The sequence below is a fragment of the Drosophila yakuba genome, chromosome X (assembly GCF_016746365.2).
Source record: "Drosophila yakuba strain Tai18E2 chromosome X, Prin_Dyak_Tai18E2_2.1, whole genome shotgun sequence".
Taxonomy (NCBI): Eukaryota; Metazoa; Arthropoda; class Insecta; order Diptera; family Drosophilidae; genus Drosophila; species Drosophila yakuba.
Genome location: NC_052526.2, coordinates 12401290 through 12420820, shown reverse-complemented (window position 1 = coordinate 12420820; position 19531 = coordinate 12401290). Strand labels below are relative to the sequence as shown.

General features: G+C 45.7%; 1 protein-coding gene across 5 annotated transcripts in view; it reads left to right on the top strand.

Annotated features, from left to right (window-relative positions):
- Nucleotides 1–19531, top strand: part of LOC26535979 — a 174563-nt gene extending 155032 nt beyond the window's left edge. For all 5 annotated transcript variants that reach the window (XM_039370156.1, XM_039370157.2, XM_039370158.1 and 2 more), the window contains 2 exons: nucleotides 11629–13775; nucleotides 16063–19531. In XM_039370156.1, coding sequence (XP_039226090.1) covers nucleotides 12230–13775; nucleotides 16063–17285 — 2769 coding nt within the window. In that variant the 5' untranslated portion in view covers nucleotides 11629–12229 and the 3' untranslated portion in view covers nucleotides 17286–19531. The remainder of the gene's footprint in view (nucleotides 1–11628; nucleotides 13776–16062) is intronic.

The window sequence follows — 19531 nt, the reverse complement described above, 5'->3', positions numbered from 1 at the left end:
ATCGATATGTGTAAGGGGTCGATTATTTCGATGAGCAGTGGCAAGCGAGCTTCAGTTTGGTCAAGACAGCGCACTGGACCGCTCTTTTAATGGCTAAGCATCGCCCCTTGACAACCCTTGAGATATTTACGTTATTACCCAACGTAGTACCATTCGCTGGCTCCCTTGGCGAACTCGCACACACTTCCTGTAGCTGCGAGTGCGCCCCTCTTTGCCGCCGCCTCTGAGACAGAACGTCTTAATTTTCTTGAAAGTCATTTTATAGTTGTTAGGACCAGCGACCCCCTCGCATTTGTTAGACTTCACTCGGCTCTGAGGAGCGTACATAAAAGGGCGTAGCTAACCCTTTTGGCTCTCGACTCCATCGCCGTTCCACAGCTCCACAGCTCCACAGCTCCACCACTGCCTCCACCTTTTGTGTGCTCAAATCTCGAGACAATAATTTTTATGGCATAAAATTTTAGTTCTGCTCCAACTTTTTTTTTTCCTCTTTTCCTTGCTGCGACGGCGCGGGGAGAGATGAAGGTGGATGTGTGGCAAGAAGGGGACAATCGTGCCTTGTCGCCATGTAAAACCAAAGTAAATTGCCATTTTTTCTAAGCACTTATTTTTTACTGCTTTGAGGATGAGAATGAAACTGGGGATGAGGATGAGGATGAGGCTGGGGCTGGGGCTGGGTCTGAAGCTGGGACTGAGCCGGAGGCTGGTTTGGTCGGGGGAAGGCAGGAAAGTGACACAAGTGGCTTGCGTCAGGGGCTTAGAGCTTAGCTTCACAGTTTTGGCCCGCCTAACTGGCTGGCCGTGCACTGAGAGAAAAACATGTGCATGAAACGCAAGAATCCACATATGAACTATGATACACAGAGGAAAATAAACACATGAACTGTGACTTTGAGTTGGGAATTATAACATCGCTTTAAACTTTAAGGCGCTGAAAACCATTTCAATTTCGTTTTTGGAATATTTCCAAAAATGTTTAATATTTTATTATATATTAAAAGATTATTGTGATTGTAGTGCTTGCCTCTCGAATTGCTTTTCTTAGCTTGCCAAGGCTGAAGCAAACATAGCACCCCGTTTTGCGCAGTGCATACTTACTCAGTGCTGGCGACGAGTAAGAAGTTTCGCTGTTGCCACAGAGCTTTGAAGTTCGGAGAGCTTCGAGAGCTGCGACAGCCATTTGTCGCGTCTAGACGGCGCTCCTTTGATATTCGCAGCGGAAAGGGAAAAGGACGAGCAAATAAAACCGGGAGTGGGTCAGGAAGCAGGGCAACTCGTAGGATGGAAGGCAACTCGGAGGATGGAGGGCAACTCGGAGGATGGAGGAGGGAACCGCGCTAAGACAAACAACAATGGTCAGAAGCGGCATGCCAGACGACACTAAGTAATAAGCTGTGCGTAGTTGGGCTTCTTATGCAGTATTCAGCTTCGGCTTTGTGGACAAAGAGCTGTAGCTGCCACGCCCACAGGTCCACAAGGACCAGTGCCTCCTACACCCCGACTCCTGTTCCCCATTCCCATTTCATCCATCCAAACGCCTGCAACGGAGCGTTAAATGTTCTCCTAATTTTGCGCAAACGACTGTAAGAGGGTGGCTCAATTGAATTGAATGGCTCAGTGCGAGGTCCATAAGAAAAAGCCATCGTCTGGGCAAAATGGGGCCAACACCCTCGTTAAAAATGGCCCACCTCAAGTTGAAAGTTGGATGTGTTGGCAGTTGGAGCCGCAAATCTGTTCTTCCTGAAGAGTTAACTAGGCGACATCCTCTCTCTCCCATCCTCCACACACTCAATCACCATTTTAATACGGGCCTGCTAAATTGCATTTCTTCTGTTCGACTGGCGTTCTATGTAGTATGTTGTATTTGCCCCAATAAAGGATCCAGTATGATGTGGCATAAAGGTACTGCTGGCAAAGCTGGGTAATTTATAATGCTAATACTACTACGAAATAGAAGCAAATTGTCGATCATGGGCAATAATCTTAAGAGCACCTATATTCCCTTTAAGTCTGCTTATGGAAAGTTATATGGAAAGTTATATGAAAAGCAAGCATTTTCATTTTCTCGCTTTTGATCTCATTTAATTGCAAATTTGTAGGGATTTATTTTATAATCAGCTGCAATGGAAATCCCACTTTTGGCTCGCATTTCCCCATTCAGCATTCACCTTCATCTGGCAGCAACTGCTGCTTCCTGCTACTTCCTGCTACTTCCTGCTACTTCCTGCTACTTCCTGCTGCTTCCTGGTGGCTAATGAAAATAAAGGGCACTTTTTGGAAGCCTCCTTCCTCGAAACCAAGCGACCATCTTGCCGTGGCAGTGCAAACTAAGCCGTAGTGCGGAAATTAGCAGATACACAGATAAATGGTGCCCGGCCTGCTCCTGGATTATTAACAATTCGCCAGTTTCTGGCAAAAATGTTGGCCATGACTGCAGCTGCTGCTGCTGCTGCTGCTGCTGCTGCTGCTGCTGCTGTTGAGATTGCAATTGCAGAGTGGTCATTGCTCAGCAGGCCCTCTAATTTCGTGGATTGCTGCACAGCCAGTAGTTTTAAAGCCCAGTCTTTATTTTGGCACAGTTCGAGTGTAGCAACCGTGCCACATGCCCCAGTTACCAAAGAACATCAGTTCTTGCACTCCAAGCAAAAGTCTGCCATCGATTGTGATCGCTTCAAATGAAAGTTATGCATTGTATCCTAGTTTCGATTCGATTTGAGTACTTAGTTTTGCAGCTCGCCTGCTTATCATATTCATGCGATATGCATGGAACAGCTTTTATCAGTTCATCCGCTAGAAATACTTGTATCAATTTGTACACATATGTATGTACATACAGATAGATATCCGCCAGCGTAATTGTCATAATGAGAAAACACTTGGCAATCGATTATGATCGATTCAAATGAAAATTGCCCATTATAATGGGGCTATTTGTTTCGATTCGTTTCGTTTCGATTCGAGGCGATTTGAGTCGATTTGAGTCGACACATTTGTAAGGTAAACACTAAACACACAACAAATGCGGACAGCATAATGAGCTGGGGGGCGTTTTTGGGCCAGAGTAGTTGGTAAGTGCACTTTTTTTTTGTACTTTCACGCCCCTCTGATCACTTGGCCATATGCACGAAACACAACTGTCGACAAATGGGTGCCCCCACACACACACACACACACACACACACACACTCACAGGCACACTCATTGCCACTACTAGTCCACATAATGCCACGGACTTATCGGACAGGACAGACAATTGGGCATCTCGGTGGTCGGTGGTAATTTGGGTCCTGAAAATGGATATATGGATATATGTGGGTATATGTGTGGATATGTAGCTATTGGTATTGGTATTGGTGTGGTAGTGATGGCTGGATCTACTGGAATCACCCATTAATAGGCGTTGTTCCTGACGATGAATTCATAAATAAGAAATACGTTGCGGCGGGGGGACAAAGTGAGGACGTGGTTCGTTGGAAATTACACCGACTGTCCATATCCAATACGATATGATTGATGCAAAGTTCGTTGGGTCTTCCACACACACACACACACACACACACACACTCGCACACACACACTCGCACACATTTGGCCACGTTTGCATGTACGTGTTTTATTATTATGCACACTGAGCACATGGCATAATGCGTGTTGCTTGGTAAGCTCATCGAGCTGTGGAGCTCAGAGGTCGGAGGTCGCAGGTCGCAGTGTCTGTGTCTGTGTCCGTGTGGTGTGTATGTGTCCGTGTGGTGTGTATGTGTGGTGTGTGTGTGTGTGTGTGGTCAGGCCACATGACGTAAGCGTTAGCCCGCGATACTCGGTGTACTCAGTACACGCCGTGTCTCGGCCCAAAACAAATTAAATTGTATTACAAAAATGGCACACGGTGAATGGCGAATAATGGCGAATGGCGAATGGCGGGGCTCTACGCAAAATGGCAATGCAGTTGCGTGTAATGTCCCAATTCAGTGTGTGTGTGTGTGTGTGTGCGAGAGAGTGTGTGTGAGTGTGTGTGTGCCCCGCCCGGCGGGCGAGTGAGTAAGTGCATCGTAAATGAGTGGCACAATATTGAGCTCAACGCCCCGCCCGTTAACGATTTAAGCATAGAAATTCATAACGTCATGGCCATTTGCGTGGCATGACAGCAGGACGAGAGGATACAAGGATGGCAGGATGGGGGGATGGCAGGATGGGGGGATGGAGCGATGGATGCCAGGATGGTCAGGATGGCATGATGGCCACGATGGCAGGACTCCCCAAGCATCAATTATTCAAAATTATGCTGATATTATTTCGAATGAAAAATAAAAAGCTTAAATAATGCGCAAAGTGCTTTACGAGGGGGGCGACAGCAATTGGTACACGGTACCTACTGCGTCGAAATACTTCTAATACTCACGAGTCTTTTGGTGAATTAAAAGAATTGAAATATTATTTACTTCGCTAGTTTCTTGATGGCTTTGGGCCCAAATTATCCAAATCGCGGCAATCAAGTGCAACACTTTTCCAGCCTTCGTGTCTGGCCGTACTTTTCATCACTTACTGCACTTAAATAAAATTAACTGCATTAGGTAGAATTCATTTTCAAATAAAGCCATTATATTTGTGCGCAAACTTCCAAAGATTAAAGCCTGTATCAAGAGTATTTACATTTAAAAAGAAATTTCTCTTGAGAAACAGGCACTTTTATGATGCATTTCGCAAAAGGATGACCTAGGTTTTTGGCAAGTGTGTGGTGTTAAGAGATGAAGAACATCCATAGGGCAATCTTGTCTAGACTAAGGATGGAGCTGGAGCTGAAGCTGAAGTTTAACTTTCGCAACCGAAGGCTGTGCAAAAAGTTTCGCCACCTCAAACATTTGCCTTCACACCCGTCTTCGCCAACTGATTTGTGTAGCGGAGAGACTTTAATCAAGAAAGTTCCATTTTTTTTTTCTTTCCTTCTCTGCGCGTTTTTTTTTTGCCATTTCTTTGCGGCGTTCTCGATAGCGAAAGTTTTGTCGCCTGTTGCCACTGCCACTATGCATGCTGAAGCGCTGATGAAGGGGATTCCCCATTCTCCAACTTTGCAACTTCCCAGCTCCCCACTTTCCACTTTCCAGTTTCCACTTGCCCACTTCCCACTTCCCACTTGGCAGCGCCCGAAGTGGAGCAAATTGAAAAGGGGCGTGGCCACGTGGCAGGTGGTGGACTTGCGGCGTCCACAGGCAAGGCGAAAGTCGTCGTCGCAGCTTCGACTGAAATTGAAAAACAAACTGCAGCTGGACAAGCTGGGCAAGCTGGGGGCCAAGGAGCCAAAGGAGCCATGAAGTTGCGGCGGGCAGGAGCAAGAAATTGAATATTTGATTAGGCGAGCAGCCAGATGACAGTTGAGTCCATCCTACATCCTCCATCCTGCATCCTCCATCCTCGCCAGCAACTATTGCTCTGGTATTCAGCCTCAGGCAAATGTCAGCTGGACTTGAACCCGAACTAGAACCAGAACCAGAACTCGAACTGGACCGCCCTCACTACTTGCCAAGCAAATGAATCCTTAAAATGTCGCTGTGTCCGTGGCAGCAAGCGAGAGATGATGATGATGGTCATGATGGGGATGATGATCGCACTGATGATGATGATGGTGCAACATGCCCCATGTAATGTGGCATTGATTGCGCCACGATGAGCTGGTACTCCCAGTACATCCAGAACGCACCAGGATGCAACAGAATGCACCAGGATGCACCAGGATGCACAAGGATGCACCAGGAGGCACAAGGATGCACGATGATGCAACAGAATGCATCAGGATGCCACAGGATGCCACAGCTCACTATATATGCCCCCACTACTACACACGACACTTGATTGGCAGGCGACACGTTGACAGGCGCGACTCACCGCGACTTATTGAGCCGTCGCGTGCAGCTTGCCAATTTTCGATATGGAAATGCACCTGGCCGCCAAACACCTGTCAGCGATTTAAATCCACGCAGATTGGCCAACGCAGCGGGCAACAAAAAACCAAAAAAAAAAGAAAAAAACCTGCAAAAGAAAAGAAGAAATAAATACATTATACCCACGAATTTGCCAACATTGTATGCCTTAATTGCGGCCACACGTTTATGTTTATGGCGCAGTCAAGAAGCCATCCACGAAGCCATTAAGTGCATATAAAGTGGGCTCATTTCATCATCATTTCACCGCTGCTACGAAACTTAGAAGCAGTTTTCTGCCAGCAAAATATACATACATAATAATGTATACATCTACTAGAGAAGTAAAGTTCGCAGCCGGATTAAAACTAAATTAAATGAATAAGGGGTATACTCTCTCTTTCATTGTTTTTCTTTCTTCATCTTGTAGATGAATGGAATTTTATTCAGGCGGCAAATATCTCTACACTGTTCGAATCGAAGGTGTTTATAAAGTAAAGGGTATCTCGCTTGCGTTTATTGGTTTTTCGAGTTCTCGGTTAGCTACTGCAATAAATCCCCTTAAATCAGCAAATAATAAACAGAAAGTTTATGAAATTCCATGAATTTCAGCCCTTTCATGGTAAAGCAACTCCCATCTTACAAATATCTGCCGCTTTCTATAACCCCCCATTTCCCTCAATTCCCCTCAATTCCCCCATTTTCCATTTAGTGGCATATACGCTTTTTAATAAAGCATCCAACTAAAAGAAATGGCAGACCGAGCGACGGGAAGATAGCAATTTCGGTCGTGCCCACCATTTCCACTCCCACTCCCACTCCCACACCCATTTCCATTTCCACTTGTGATTCCATTTCCATTCAGCTAAATGATTGCAATGACCGTTGAAGCGCGGCTAACCGAGCAACACTTGGGCGCCAATTCGACACAGAGTAATTTGCAAATAGGCTTAAAGTGCACTGTGGCCAAATAGCCCTGACTTTTGCCCCAAACACACAGAAAACAGATACATAGTTACTCAATGGAATGGCATTCATTGTGACAATCGCTGCAATGCTGATTTAAAGCATTATCCGGAGATGAAGTATAGATGCGAATAAAACTTGAATAAAACTTGTATTTAAATGCACTCGCATTGCAAACAATCAACGTGACCGCAAAAGTTCGCCGTGTAGAAGGACAAATAACCATATTTGGCAGGAGTGCGCAGAAGTTTGCTGGCGAAAGAGCAAACACCAATAGAACTTTGCGAAACAAAAACACATGTGAAGAAGTGTTCTTGCATCGTTCGTCGCCATCAGTGGCGAAAAGCGACGAAAAGCTAATATGTATATAAAAATGTTTTTCTTTGTCCCCCCCTTTAGCGCCAAAGCAGCGAGCACATGCTTTTATGGCTGGCTCTTTGAATAGCAGCTAGATTAACAATCGCATTCAGAGAGCAATTACAAACTAGAGTGCCACGTTGCCTGCGGACAGCCGAACTGTGAATGCCCTTACATGAGTTGGTTGCTTAAATTGAAACTTGCCTTAATTGAACCTTTTTCAAATTGAACAAGTCTCCTAACGTATTTACTTTAAAGAAACCAAGTAACAGTTTGTCTCAACTATTCAACAAATTTAAAGCGAACCTAACACCTTTGCTATTTCAAAATGCCAACATAATGCTATATAAAACTGTATTATCCTGCATAGAAGTTCCATTTAAATATGTGTCATTTTCCCTCTTTTTTTCTGTGAAAACTGCCAGTCTATCTGTAGATACAGATACAGATACAGAGACGAAAAACACTGGGTCTTAACTGTGATGCCAACATTCGGATCAAAATTATAATAGCCTTGATGTTGATGTAGAAATACGCAAAGGAGCGAAGCTTTTTGGGGCTGAGTGGTGGTGAAAACCCTTGATGTAGACATTGCTATTGCTATTGCTATTGCTATTGCTATTGCTACTGTTACTTTAACGCGAATGGATCGGAAAAATAGGGCAAATCATAAAAGGGAAATAAATGCGCTTCATTTAGCAACAAATTGTTGTGACGACAGAATAACAAAAAATTGAATTCTTGTCCGCTTTCAACGGTTCAACAACTTTTGTTGCATAGACACACTTAAAATGCCATTGCCAATTGGCATACGACAAAAGGAGAAGCACAGAAAGCATCCAAAGCATCGAAACCATCGAAAGCAGCAAAAGTACCGAAAGCACTGAAAACAGTGGGAAACGAGAAAACAAAGCAGAAACGAGCAGAATACACAAAAAAAAAAATGGAATAGAGCCAGGAAAAAGTGAATTGGGCGCCATAAAATGAACGAAAACCGAAACCAAAGCAATTAAATTTGTTTAAATCGATTTAATCTGACAATAGACAATGGGCCCACCGCCCGTCCGTCCGTTTGTCCGTCCGTTTGTCCGTCCGTCCGTCTGTCCGTGGATTTTCTGTCCGCGGACACAAAGTCCAGACCCCTGGACTTTCAGTTGGAGCAGTTCGGGTTCACTTCAGTTGGCATCATTTGAATATGGGGCCTGCCCGCCATATAGCAATTACAACCGCAATTGCCAATAAAATGACCACGTTAAATTCTATGGCAGTTTGCAGTCCGGAACGCGAAACCAATGACATGGCATGGGATGAGATGGAACGGGACGAAGTGGACTTAAGTTATTTATAAAACAATCAATTTGTATTGCCCTATTTATAAATGTGATGAAAAGATGAAATTGAAATCATATTTTTGCATTTCGAGCACGTTGCCGGGGGATTGAGCTAGATTTAGAAGCTCTGATTTTATTTGGCTGCCAACTGGTTTGTTCATAAACCAAATGGAATATTTTAAGGCAGTGGATTACATTTGGCATGCCGATGCATTCACATTTTTCGGCTTAATGGACTGCTGTGCTGTAAAATTGAAGAATACCATAACTTCTGAATATACATTTCTGGACTACGCTTAGTGCGCTTCGTCACTACGTGGGATTGATTTATGCTAATACAGGGTGCAGTATACTATACCATGTAGTTGCTTCTAATCTCACTGAGCAGCGCATATGACCAAGTAAATATGGTAATTGGCCGACGGGGACAAAAGCAAGGATTTACAGCACCCCACAAATTTCACACACATATTACAGAGCGCTCTCTGTTGAGCTGAAAAGTTTTGTGGGGCGTTCGTTGTAAATGGCTGCGATTTCAATTCCAAAAGTTTGAGGTATTAATCCAAGTTTGGCGGTTTTTCGCCGGCAACTCTCTGCGCACGAAATTCCATCCTCACAAAACTGAAGGAGCTTTCTAAAACCCAAACCCATGCCAATCACCCAGAACACCGAGAACACCCAGAACGCAAAACTCAGTGGCAAAACAACGAACGAAAACCCATTGAGAAAATATTTAACAAAGCGAAAAATTGCACCGCTTTTCTTTTATTTGCATATTTAATTTGTTTTGAGGTTTTTTCTATCCGAGCAAAAAAAACCGCTGACACAGGCAGCGGCAAAAACCGAAAGAAAAAACAAAAAAAAAACAACAAATGGAAAAAAATTACAAAAATTGTGCACAAACAAAAGGAAAGCAAACAGCACACACGGGCATACACTCAAAGTATATTCAACCAACTGAACTGAATACACGAATACACCAAATACTCAAATACTCGAATGTACGTAGCCACGAATGGAAAGCCCACTCAACTCCGCCTCTTGATTTTCCCGAAGGCTCAAGCTTGAAAACCCAAGCCCCACAATGCAAAGCTATCTGGGCCATCGAAAAATGTATCAAACTCACATCAAATATATGGATTTCTTTCTGTTTATTTACCAATATTTGTAATTATAAGCCGGCAATAAAGGCAACGCAAGCAAAGGGTAGTGGGAAATGCAGGATATTCAGGAGATTCACGAGTTGGAAATAGAAATGGTGAGGGGAAAGTAGGCATTTGAAAACGCTTCAATTAAATTACTTCCATTAAATCAATAAGGAGTTGTATGCAATCGGCTTTTAGTGCCCGGAGTATTTGCAGATTCTTTCCTCGAAATAACTACAAGTTCTTAAATATTAAATAAGTTCTGTGGAGAGAGCGAGAGGGGCTTTGGGCATTAAATAAAGTTTTTCTTAGCGGTGGTGCCACGTTGAACCAATATTTGTCCCATAGCCGCCATGGCCGGAAAATGGATCGACTGGGGAGCCAAGGAGCCAAGGAGCACGTGGCGCTTTTTTTTTGGGGCTTTGGGAAGTGTTGACGTCACGAATAGCGCTTAATTAAAGCGGAATACCCGGCTCAATGCTAAAGAGGCGGTCCTTCGTCCTTCGTCCTTCAGCCGCACAAACTCACCATTTTTTGTGTCTTGTTTGCACTTGCTTAAGAGCAAAGCCACCCATTTCCCATTTCCCACTTCCCAGTTCCCAGTTCCCACTTCCCAATCTCCATCCCAATATGATGGTGAAAAATGAAGGGAGGCGGGGGGCCAGTTTGGCAGCGATGCCGCAAGTCAGTTAGAAGCCGCAAACTGTCACAGTTTAACAACATTTTCATTAATCAAGCCGCCGCCGCTGTTCTCTGTTCTTCTCAGCTTTTCCCTGCTTTTCCCAGCATTTCCCTGCTTTCCCTGCTTTCCCTGCCTTTCTGCCACCTGAAGAGCTGGCCAAAAAGAAAAAGGACTAAACAGCAGATTAAGGGGACGAGGACGAGGACGAATCCGCATCGGAATCCTTGTTTCTGCCTTTGTCGTCCCGCTGTGTCAATCTCTTCTGCAGATTCCTCCGGCTCCGAGTCGGTGGACTTTGTCGTGTGGCTGGAAGATTCCACTTTCCCCGGCACTTTCTCCACCCCGCAAACCCTTTTTAATTATGGCGCGCATTCCTCCATTTGATTTATTCACTCACATTTGCTCGAAAGTGACAAAAACTGCATGATGATGAGAGGGATTAAATATCTTGATAGACAACAATGGCAATATAATCAGATTTTATATACATATATTTAGGTGGGTTTCCATATAAAGGACGAGTCATTAGTGCCAGTCATTTCAGCTAAGTACAATTAATTATGCTATTTAACATTCCTGTATATCACATATATGTATATATTTTAATGTGTTTATTAACTTTAATTTGCACAAGAAAGTTTCTGGCTTGAATGCAACTTGAATGTTTCCTTGCATATAAATCATAAGCAAAATAAGTTTAATTAGCATTCAAATGCTCAGAAAATGTGTCTTTAATTAATGGTTCTTTGAAGTCATCGCATTTACTCGTACATATGTACATATATGCAAATAGCAGCCATGCGATCAATTTGTAATAAAACTTGCTACTCCTGCGAGACATGGAGAAAATAATCCTCTTATATCGGGACCACACCAAGCCATATATAGTATGTAGTATACACCAAGTAGACATCATATATACATACATATGTTGTGTTATGCGGTAGCTGCGAATACCACGCTAATTATCCAATCCCATTGATGGCACACAACAAACTTTTGCCAATAAGGCAGAGGGATTTCTGGCCTTGCCGCTAATGTCTCACCTTTTGGCTCGTTAGCTAGCAACCCCTGGGTCCGGTTATCCCCATTCCCAACCGCATCGGTATCCTTGTCCATGTCCTCCTCGTCCCTTTGGACAGGCAGAAAGTCGGAGTTAAGCCCACACTTTTCGGAACACTTTATTAATTGACAAACTCTCTGCATTCTTTTTTTATTCGCATTTCCTTCAGGTGGAAAGAGCAGCGACAAGAGCAGGAGAAGCACGGCTATTCGCGAGCTTAGAGACCATACCCACTGTCCTCCGGGACATTAATTAATCACGGCCTTGTCATTCGCAAGGATCGAGGAGTGGCCAAAACGGCCAAACAAACAGGAGTACAGGAGTACTGGAGTACAGGAGTACAGGAGACTGGAGAAGGGTGCAGAAATCAAATTAACAGTGCGTCAAAAGGATTAACCCCGTGCAGCCAAGGCAGCCAAGGGCAGGAGCAGGGATTGGAGTTGGAGTTGGAGCACGGAGCACGTAGCACGAGTAAACCAACCGACCGACCCGAGATCCACATTCCAGGGTCAGCGGGTTACGCAGTTTGGAGCTTAGTTTGCAGCGTAGTTGCGAAGCTGCCTCCTTTGGCACGTGTTCGGCGGCTCGTCGTCGCGGATTAGCGATAAATCCCGATACAGCCGCACCACAACGAACGACAAATCACAGCCAGAAACACACCCACATCCACAACCACATCCACAACCACATCCACAGCCAGATTCAGATTCAGACCCACAGACACAGACACAGACATCGACATCGACGCAGACTTGGAGCCACAAGCAGCGATGATGGGCAACAGAGCGGAGGGGAACGGACGACTGGGCATCCTCCTGCTGCTGGGAGTGCTGGTGGTGCTGATGGCACTGCCACCACCCACGGCGGGCACCACCGACTGGATGCAGAGCTGCGGCACCTGCCACTGCCAGTGGAACTCGGGCAAGAAGAGCGCCGACTGCAAGAACAAGGCGCTCACCAAAATACCGCAGGACATGAGCAATGAGATGCAGGTGCTGGACTTTGCCCACAACCAAATACCGGAGCTGCGGCGCGAGGAGTTTCTACTGGCCGGGCTGCCCAATGTGCACAAGATCTTTCTGCGCAACTGCACCATCCAGGAGGTGCATCGCGAGGCGTTCAAGGGACTGCACATACTCATCGAGCTGGACATGTCGGGCAATCGCATACGGGAACTGCATCCGGGCACGTTCGCCGGCCTGGAGAAGCTGCGCAACGTGATCATCAACAACAACGAGATCGAGGTGCTGCCCAACCATCTGTTCGTCAACCTGAGCTACCTGTCACGCATCGAGTTCCGGAACAATCGCTTGCGCCAGGTGCAGCTGCACGTCTTCGCCGGAACGATGGCGCTGAGCGCCATTTCGCTGGAGCAGAATCGCCTCTCCCATCTGCACAAGGAGACGTTCAAGGATCTGCAGAAGCTGATGCATCTGTCGCTGCAGGGCAACGCGTGGAACTGCAGCTGCGAGCTGCAGGACTTTCGCGACTTTGCCATCAGCAAGCGTCTCTATACGCCGCCCACCGACTGCCAGGAGCCGCCCCAGCTGCGCGGCAAACTGTGGAGCGAGGTGCCATCGGAGAACTTCGCCTGCCGACCGCGCATCCTCGGCTCCGTGCGCTCCTTCATCGAGGCGAATCACGACAACATCTCGCTGCCCTGCCGCATCGTCGGCAGTCCGCGTCCCAATGTCACCTGGGTGTACAACAAGCGGCCATTGCAGCAATACGATCCCCGGGTGCGCGTCCTCACCTCCGTGGAGCAGCTGCCGGAGCAGACCACCCAGGTGCTCACCTCGGAGCTGCGCATCGTTGGCCTGAGGGCCTCCGACAAGGGCGCCTACACCTGTGTGGCGGACAACCGTGGCGGACGTGCGGAGGCCGAGTTCCAGCTGCTCGTGAGCGGCGACTATGCCGGCGCCGTTTCCGCCTCCGATGGCATGGGCATGGGCGCCATTGGAGCACCAACCCTGGATCCGCAGACGAACATGTTCCTCATCATCTGCCTGATCATCACCACGCTGCTGCTGCTCGTGCTTGTGGCGGTGCTGACGCTCTTCTGGTACTGCCGTCGCATCAAGACCTACCAGAAGGACACCACCATGATGAGCGGCGACGGCCTGATCTCCTCCAAGATGGACAAGACGCACAACGGCTCCATGCTCGAGGGCTCCGTCATCATGGAGATGCAGAAGAGCCTCCTCAACGAGGTTAATCCCGTCGAGAAGCCGCCACGCCGCACCGACATCGAGAGCGTGGATGGTGGCGACGACGTGCTCGAGATCAAGAAGACGCTGCTCGACGACACCGTCTATGGTGAGTAGAATATTTCACAAATAATTTTTATATTTTTGCATGCAAAATGAGCAAGAATGTTCCAATTAAAATAGACATAATTGGGTGGGAAAAAAACAAGTTTTTAATGCAGTGCATTATAAAAAAAAATAAATATAACTATAAAAGGCTATTTTTTAATTATGGCTACGTAAACCAACTCTCCCAATCAGAACTATTTTAATATTGAAATGCATTTGCACATTTGCACAAATGCACAAATGCCTTCTATTTAAGCGCGAAAATGTTAAGGATTTAAGTTTTTATTGCCAGACTAAATTGTAACCACACATGCTGGCCATGATTGCATATTTTATTCCGTCATTACTGTTTATTATTTGTAAAAAGCTGCGTATTTAGTGGCCAACTAAATCCAAAGTGTGGCTCCATTTCCACTTCCATATCCATATCCATATACTTTTTCCACACCTAATGCAATTGCCACTCGCCAGTTGTTGCTGCTGTTTCAATCAGCAGTTGTGATTATGGCCTGGCTTTTTCAATAAAAATCATAAATTGCCATTGTTGCGGGATCAGAAAAAGCAGGCAAATTGCCGTGTAATGTTAATAAATGACATGACAAAGTTTAAAAAAAAAAAGCAGGAGATCTCATGCTCCTTGAAGAGATTAGTTATCATGCCAACCTACTTTTCACACGGAATTTACGAGTAGTGGAAAAGTTGTGCGATTTAATAACGAGCTACTATACATTGGCTTATTTTATGTGTCATCATGGCGGTTGAGCAGCAAATGATGCGAGACGCTTGTCAACACGGCATGTTCGTCTCTATTTGGACAGAGTTTCAGAGTTTCAGAGTTTCAGAGTTTCCATCTGGATGGCACTCCAGGACGTTTGTCAGCGGAATGACCATGCCAATGCCAATGCCAATTCGTGTGCCAATGCAAACACACTTGTATTTTCGCGGAAAAGGCAACACCGAAATTTCATTTGCCCCGGGTTCCCCTCCAAAATGGTTAACCTGGCCTCCTGGATCTCCTGGGGCCAGGCGGTCGCTTGTTTGCTTAAAATTTCCCATTGCCCATTGCCCATCAACTATTTGGGAAAGCGCAGAGGCCACAAAACCAACAATGTTTGGCAAACACAACAACAGCATTACATAGTCGCAGAAGCATTGCCATGGCAATATTAAACGATTCTGTCAAAACTAAATTAGCCACGTAAATCACGGGGATTCGCGATGAATCTATTAGCTAATCCAGCACTTGATGTTGCCACATTCGATGGCCAGTCACTATCCATCAGTCATCACATGAATGGATGTCTGTGGATGTCTGAACAGGAGGAATGATATCTTAATGATGAGATAAGTAGGGCAAAGTCACAGTAGTACTATGTACGCTATGTAGGCAGAAGAACTCTAGTTTCGCCACGTTTTGCTTTAGCAGTTTGTATATTAAAGCTATAATATATCATGGTTTATATTATAATCCATAACCTTTGTATTGGCATGTGGCCGCCTTTTTTCAAATCTCTTCTCGTGGCACGGGGATATGCAATAAAATAATAAAATAATAAAATAAACTAAAGCAAACTAAAACAAACAAGTGGGAAAGAAGCCAATTGCTGTTGACAATTGGAGTGCGCTGACAATGGCAAAGACAATTGAATGCAATTGATGGACACACTGCACTGCACTGGACTGGGATGAACTGAACTGAACTGAAGCGAGCTCGTGTCACTTAAGCCGCCCAGTGTTCCCTGTCCGATGGGGCAAACGAGCAGTGACATGTGCCAAGTGTGCTCCGTTTCCATGGCGAGGGATTACCCAAGAATCATTATATTTTTCAAAAGAAATGGCTGTCAAAACTATTTCGCACGGACGCGGAAATGCCGAATGCCGAATGCCGGATTAAGCCACAGAGGGCTTTGCGAGGCACATAACTATTGAATATCCCCCCGAATACATAAAGCATAGTAGGAAAATCAAACGGAATTAATCCCTCCTTTTTGTCCACGCAACACAAGCTTCTCCTGGCAATATATTCGAATTCGAATTCGAATTCGTTCGAAATGAATTGCATAGTGAAATTTGCCGCATTCAACAGGAACTGCACAAAGGAGTGGGATTAAAGTAAAGAATAAATGTATTTTTCAATGGATTGGTGCTGCTGCCTTTAATGCTTGACCACTGGCAGTTGATTACCGTCTGCGTTAGGGTAGGATTTAAGATCATATCTCGCATCCAGATGTAGTTAATAGATACAGGCAGTTAATAATGTAAATCAACTCTCCATTTCTCCATTCCAGTGGCCAATCACTCGCGCGATGAGGAGGCCGTCTCAGTGGCCATGTCGGATACGACGACCACGCCCCGATCTCGACACACCTACGTGGATGATGCGTACGCAAACAGCTTGCCACCGGATCTGCTGGCCTTTCCCGCCCGCGTGCCGCCCACCTCGCCCTCGATGCAGTCCTCGCAGTCGAACATTCCCGACCAGGTGATCTACGGCATCCGCTCGCCGCCGTCGCTGACCAGTCCGGTTTACACGCACATGACGCCGCACGGCATCTACGGCACCAAGACGATGACGGCACCGCACAACGGCTTCATGACGCTGCAGCATCCCAAGTCGCGCAACCTGGCGCTCATCGCCACCGCCAATAGCAGTCGCCAGCACCAGCACCAGCATCACCACCAACTGCAGCAGCATCAGCAGCAGCAGCAACAGCAGCAGCAGCAACATCCGCTGGCCACCACATCGCCCTTCCTGCCCGCACCGGTCGTCTACTCGCCGGCCACGGGCGTGGTCATGAAGCAGGGATACATGACCATTCCGCGCAAGCCGCGCGCCCCCAGCTGGGCGCCCAGTACGTCCGGCGCCGCTGGCCACGGAACCATTCAGCTAAGTGAGTTCCAGAGCCCCACATCGCCGAATCCCAGCGAGACGGGCACCGCCACCACAGCGGAACTGCAGGCGGAGCCCGTGTACGATAATTTGGGACTGCGCACCACCGCCGGTGGCAACTCCACCCTCAATCTGACCAAGATCGCCGGCTCGCAGGCCGCTGGTCAGCAGTACTCGATGCGGGACCGGCCACTTCCGGCCACGCCCAGCCTCACATCGGTGTCCTCGGCGACCAATGCCAGCAAGATTTACGAGCCCATACACGAGCTAATACAGCAGCAACAGCAGTTGCAACAGCACCAGCAGCAGCAGCAGCAGCGACTGGGCTCCATGGACACGGAACCCCTGTACGGAGTTCGGCAACAGGGGATCACGATACTGCCCGGCTCCAGCATTAGTGGGGCCGGACTGGGCCACGCCGCCTACCTATCACCCGGCTCGGGTGCTGCCGTCTCGCCGAGTCACGCCAGCAGCAGCGGCGACTCCCCGAAGGCCGCCAAGATCCCACCACGCCCACCACCGAAGCCCAAGAAGAAGATGTCCGTGACGACGACGCGCAGCGGCCAGGGCAGCACCAGCCAGCTCTTCGACGACGAGGGCGAGGATGGCACCGAGGTCTAGTTTGGCACCCACGGCGATCCCCATCGTGATGCACTATAACCAATTGAATCGAGATGCGATGGAATGGGATGTCGCTGCTGACAGCGAGCAGCAGTAGATGCGGATCGAGGCATGGGGAATCCATGGCGGGCTAAAAGCTGGAGCTGATAACTTTATTGCGTAGAGGGAAGGGTTGCAGCCCCCAGTCGACAACAAAATACAAAATACAAAATACAACATCAACATCAACATCAACATGAACATCAACATCCGCTGTTGCGGCTTGTAAAAATAGCCGGCGGAAGGATTCTGTTCCGTGGTTCACGCCACTGCGTGACTTGTGTGCCAAACGACTGATGTAGGTTTTAGTAATTAAATCGATGAACATGCAACACAACAGGCAAGAAAGGCAAATGCGACGAGCAATGTGTAATCGTCAACGAGTTAGATGATGGTTACATGGTTAAAAAGCAAATAGACAGAGACTCAAATCCGTTAGGGCGATTTAGAGTCGCATTTAGAAGCATAAAATCCCAAATTCGTATAGGCGGATTATACGTAAAACCCAATTTTAAAACCACCTTTTTTTGTGTAGACTATAGCTAGTTCGGTACAAAATGCATTATTCGTATATAAAGAGACATACATATATATACACACCACACACAATTTTAAACTTATATGAACCCTAGAACAAGAAATATCCTATTATGAACAAGTATACATAAAGAACTTTCAAATCAACGACAGTTTGTTTAAGCGCAATGAAGAGGAATAAAACACTTAATTTTTTCCAAATTTTTTAAAATTGTAAATGTAAAGGCATACAGTTAATCGCATTAGGCTACCATATATAGATACATATATATATATATTAATGATATATACTTATATTAGTGTAAGGAACCACTTGCATCCTTAATTTTTTTTTTTAGTTTTACGAAAGCCACCACGCGATTCGGGAATTAAACTACATGAAAGTATATTTATAGCGGGTAAGTTTGTTAAGTGCGTTTAGCGGTAGGATAAAGAGTTTGCATTCGCAATTAAAACAATGAATTGAAACTTCTATGTATACATATAGTCTAGAGGGAGGGCGCGCAGCTATAATTACGATTGTACTAGTTATAAAGGCATATTAAATAAATTTGTATGTACATGGACTCACGTATGACATTCTAGGCATTAAATATACACCCAATCTCCCATTACCACAACCACTGCGAAGAAACGAGGAGTTATAGGCAAGGCGTTGGCTTATATCCATGTACCATTTCCGCGAAAACACTCCAAAACCGTCAAATTACCTTCACCCGACTCATTTAGTATCCAAACGAACGCATATGCAAGGCATCCATCATCAGTACGAATATACCCGCAAAGTAATGTGAAGTCCAATGGGTAACATTGGACAGTACAGAAACGACTACTTTACTACGCTGGTGGTAAAGTTGCAGTTGAGTCCGTTCTTTGCCATGCTGTACGATATTTCCCAATCAACCTGCATTTTCCTATTATTTATACCAATTATACGCCTAGTTTCCTGCAGCGCACTGGCAATCCACTGGCATGCAGATGCGTTTTTATTTAATAAAAATGCACTCTCAGGCACTGCCAAACTACTTCATTTCGAGCGTGTGGGGGAAATAGACGAGGACACTCTAAAGGAAATGTGGCTTGTTGCCCCAGGCAGGCCTGAAAAAAGAAATACCGGAGAGTTAAGAGCCAGTGCTTTCAATAGATATAGACGTGTAAAGAACCGCCCCAAACTTGCCCCTAGAAAATCGTTACTTGATGTGGGTTTACTAGGAGAATCAACGAAACTACGAGTGTACACCCCCAACCCATACTTGGTTTTAAATAAGCAAAAGTATTACGTAAATCATAAGTTACCTTAACATTTTTATTGTGCTCGTCTTTTTTTTGTATTCGCAGTTATTTACAGAGTAATTATTTATAAAGTTTGCTTTCGAATTTGGACAAACGCAACATGATTGTAATAAATATCTCAGAAATTCAATGCTCTATACAGGCATTTTGTAAAACCACAAACAGATACAGAAACAGAAAGAAATACAAAAAAATATTGTAACGTTGCGAACAATTTGTTCAATTTAGCTCAAAATCAAAACAATTATAATTATAAATTGTAATCTAACTGTAATTGCTAGAAGGGTTCTTATATATACGTTTTTTTTATCATTTTGCATAATTTGCCTAACATATAAAATATTGAAATAAACTATGAATAAAAGGAATCCAACCAA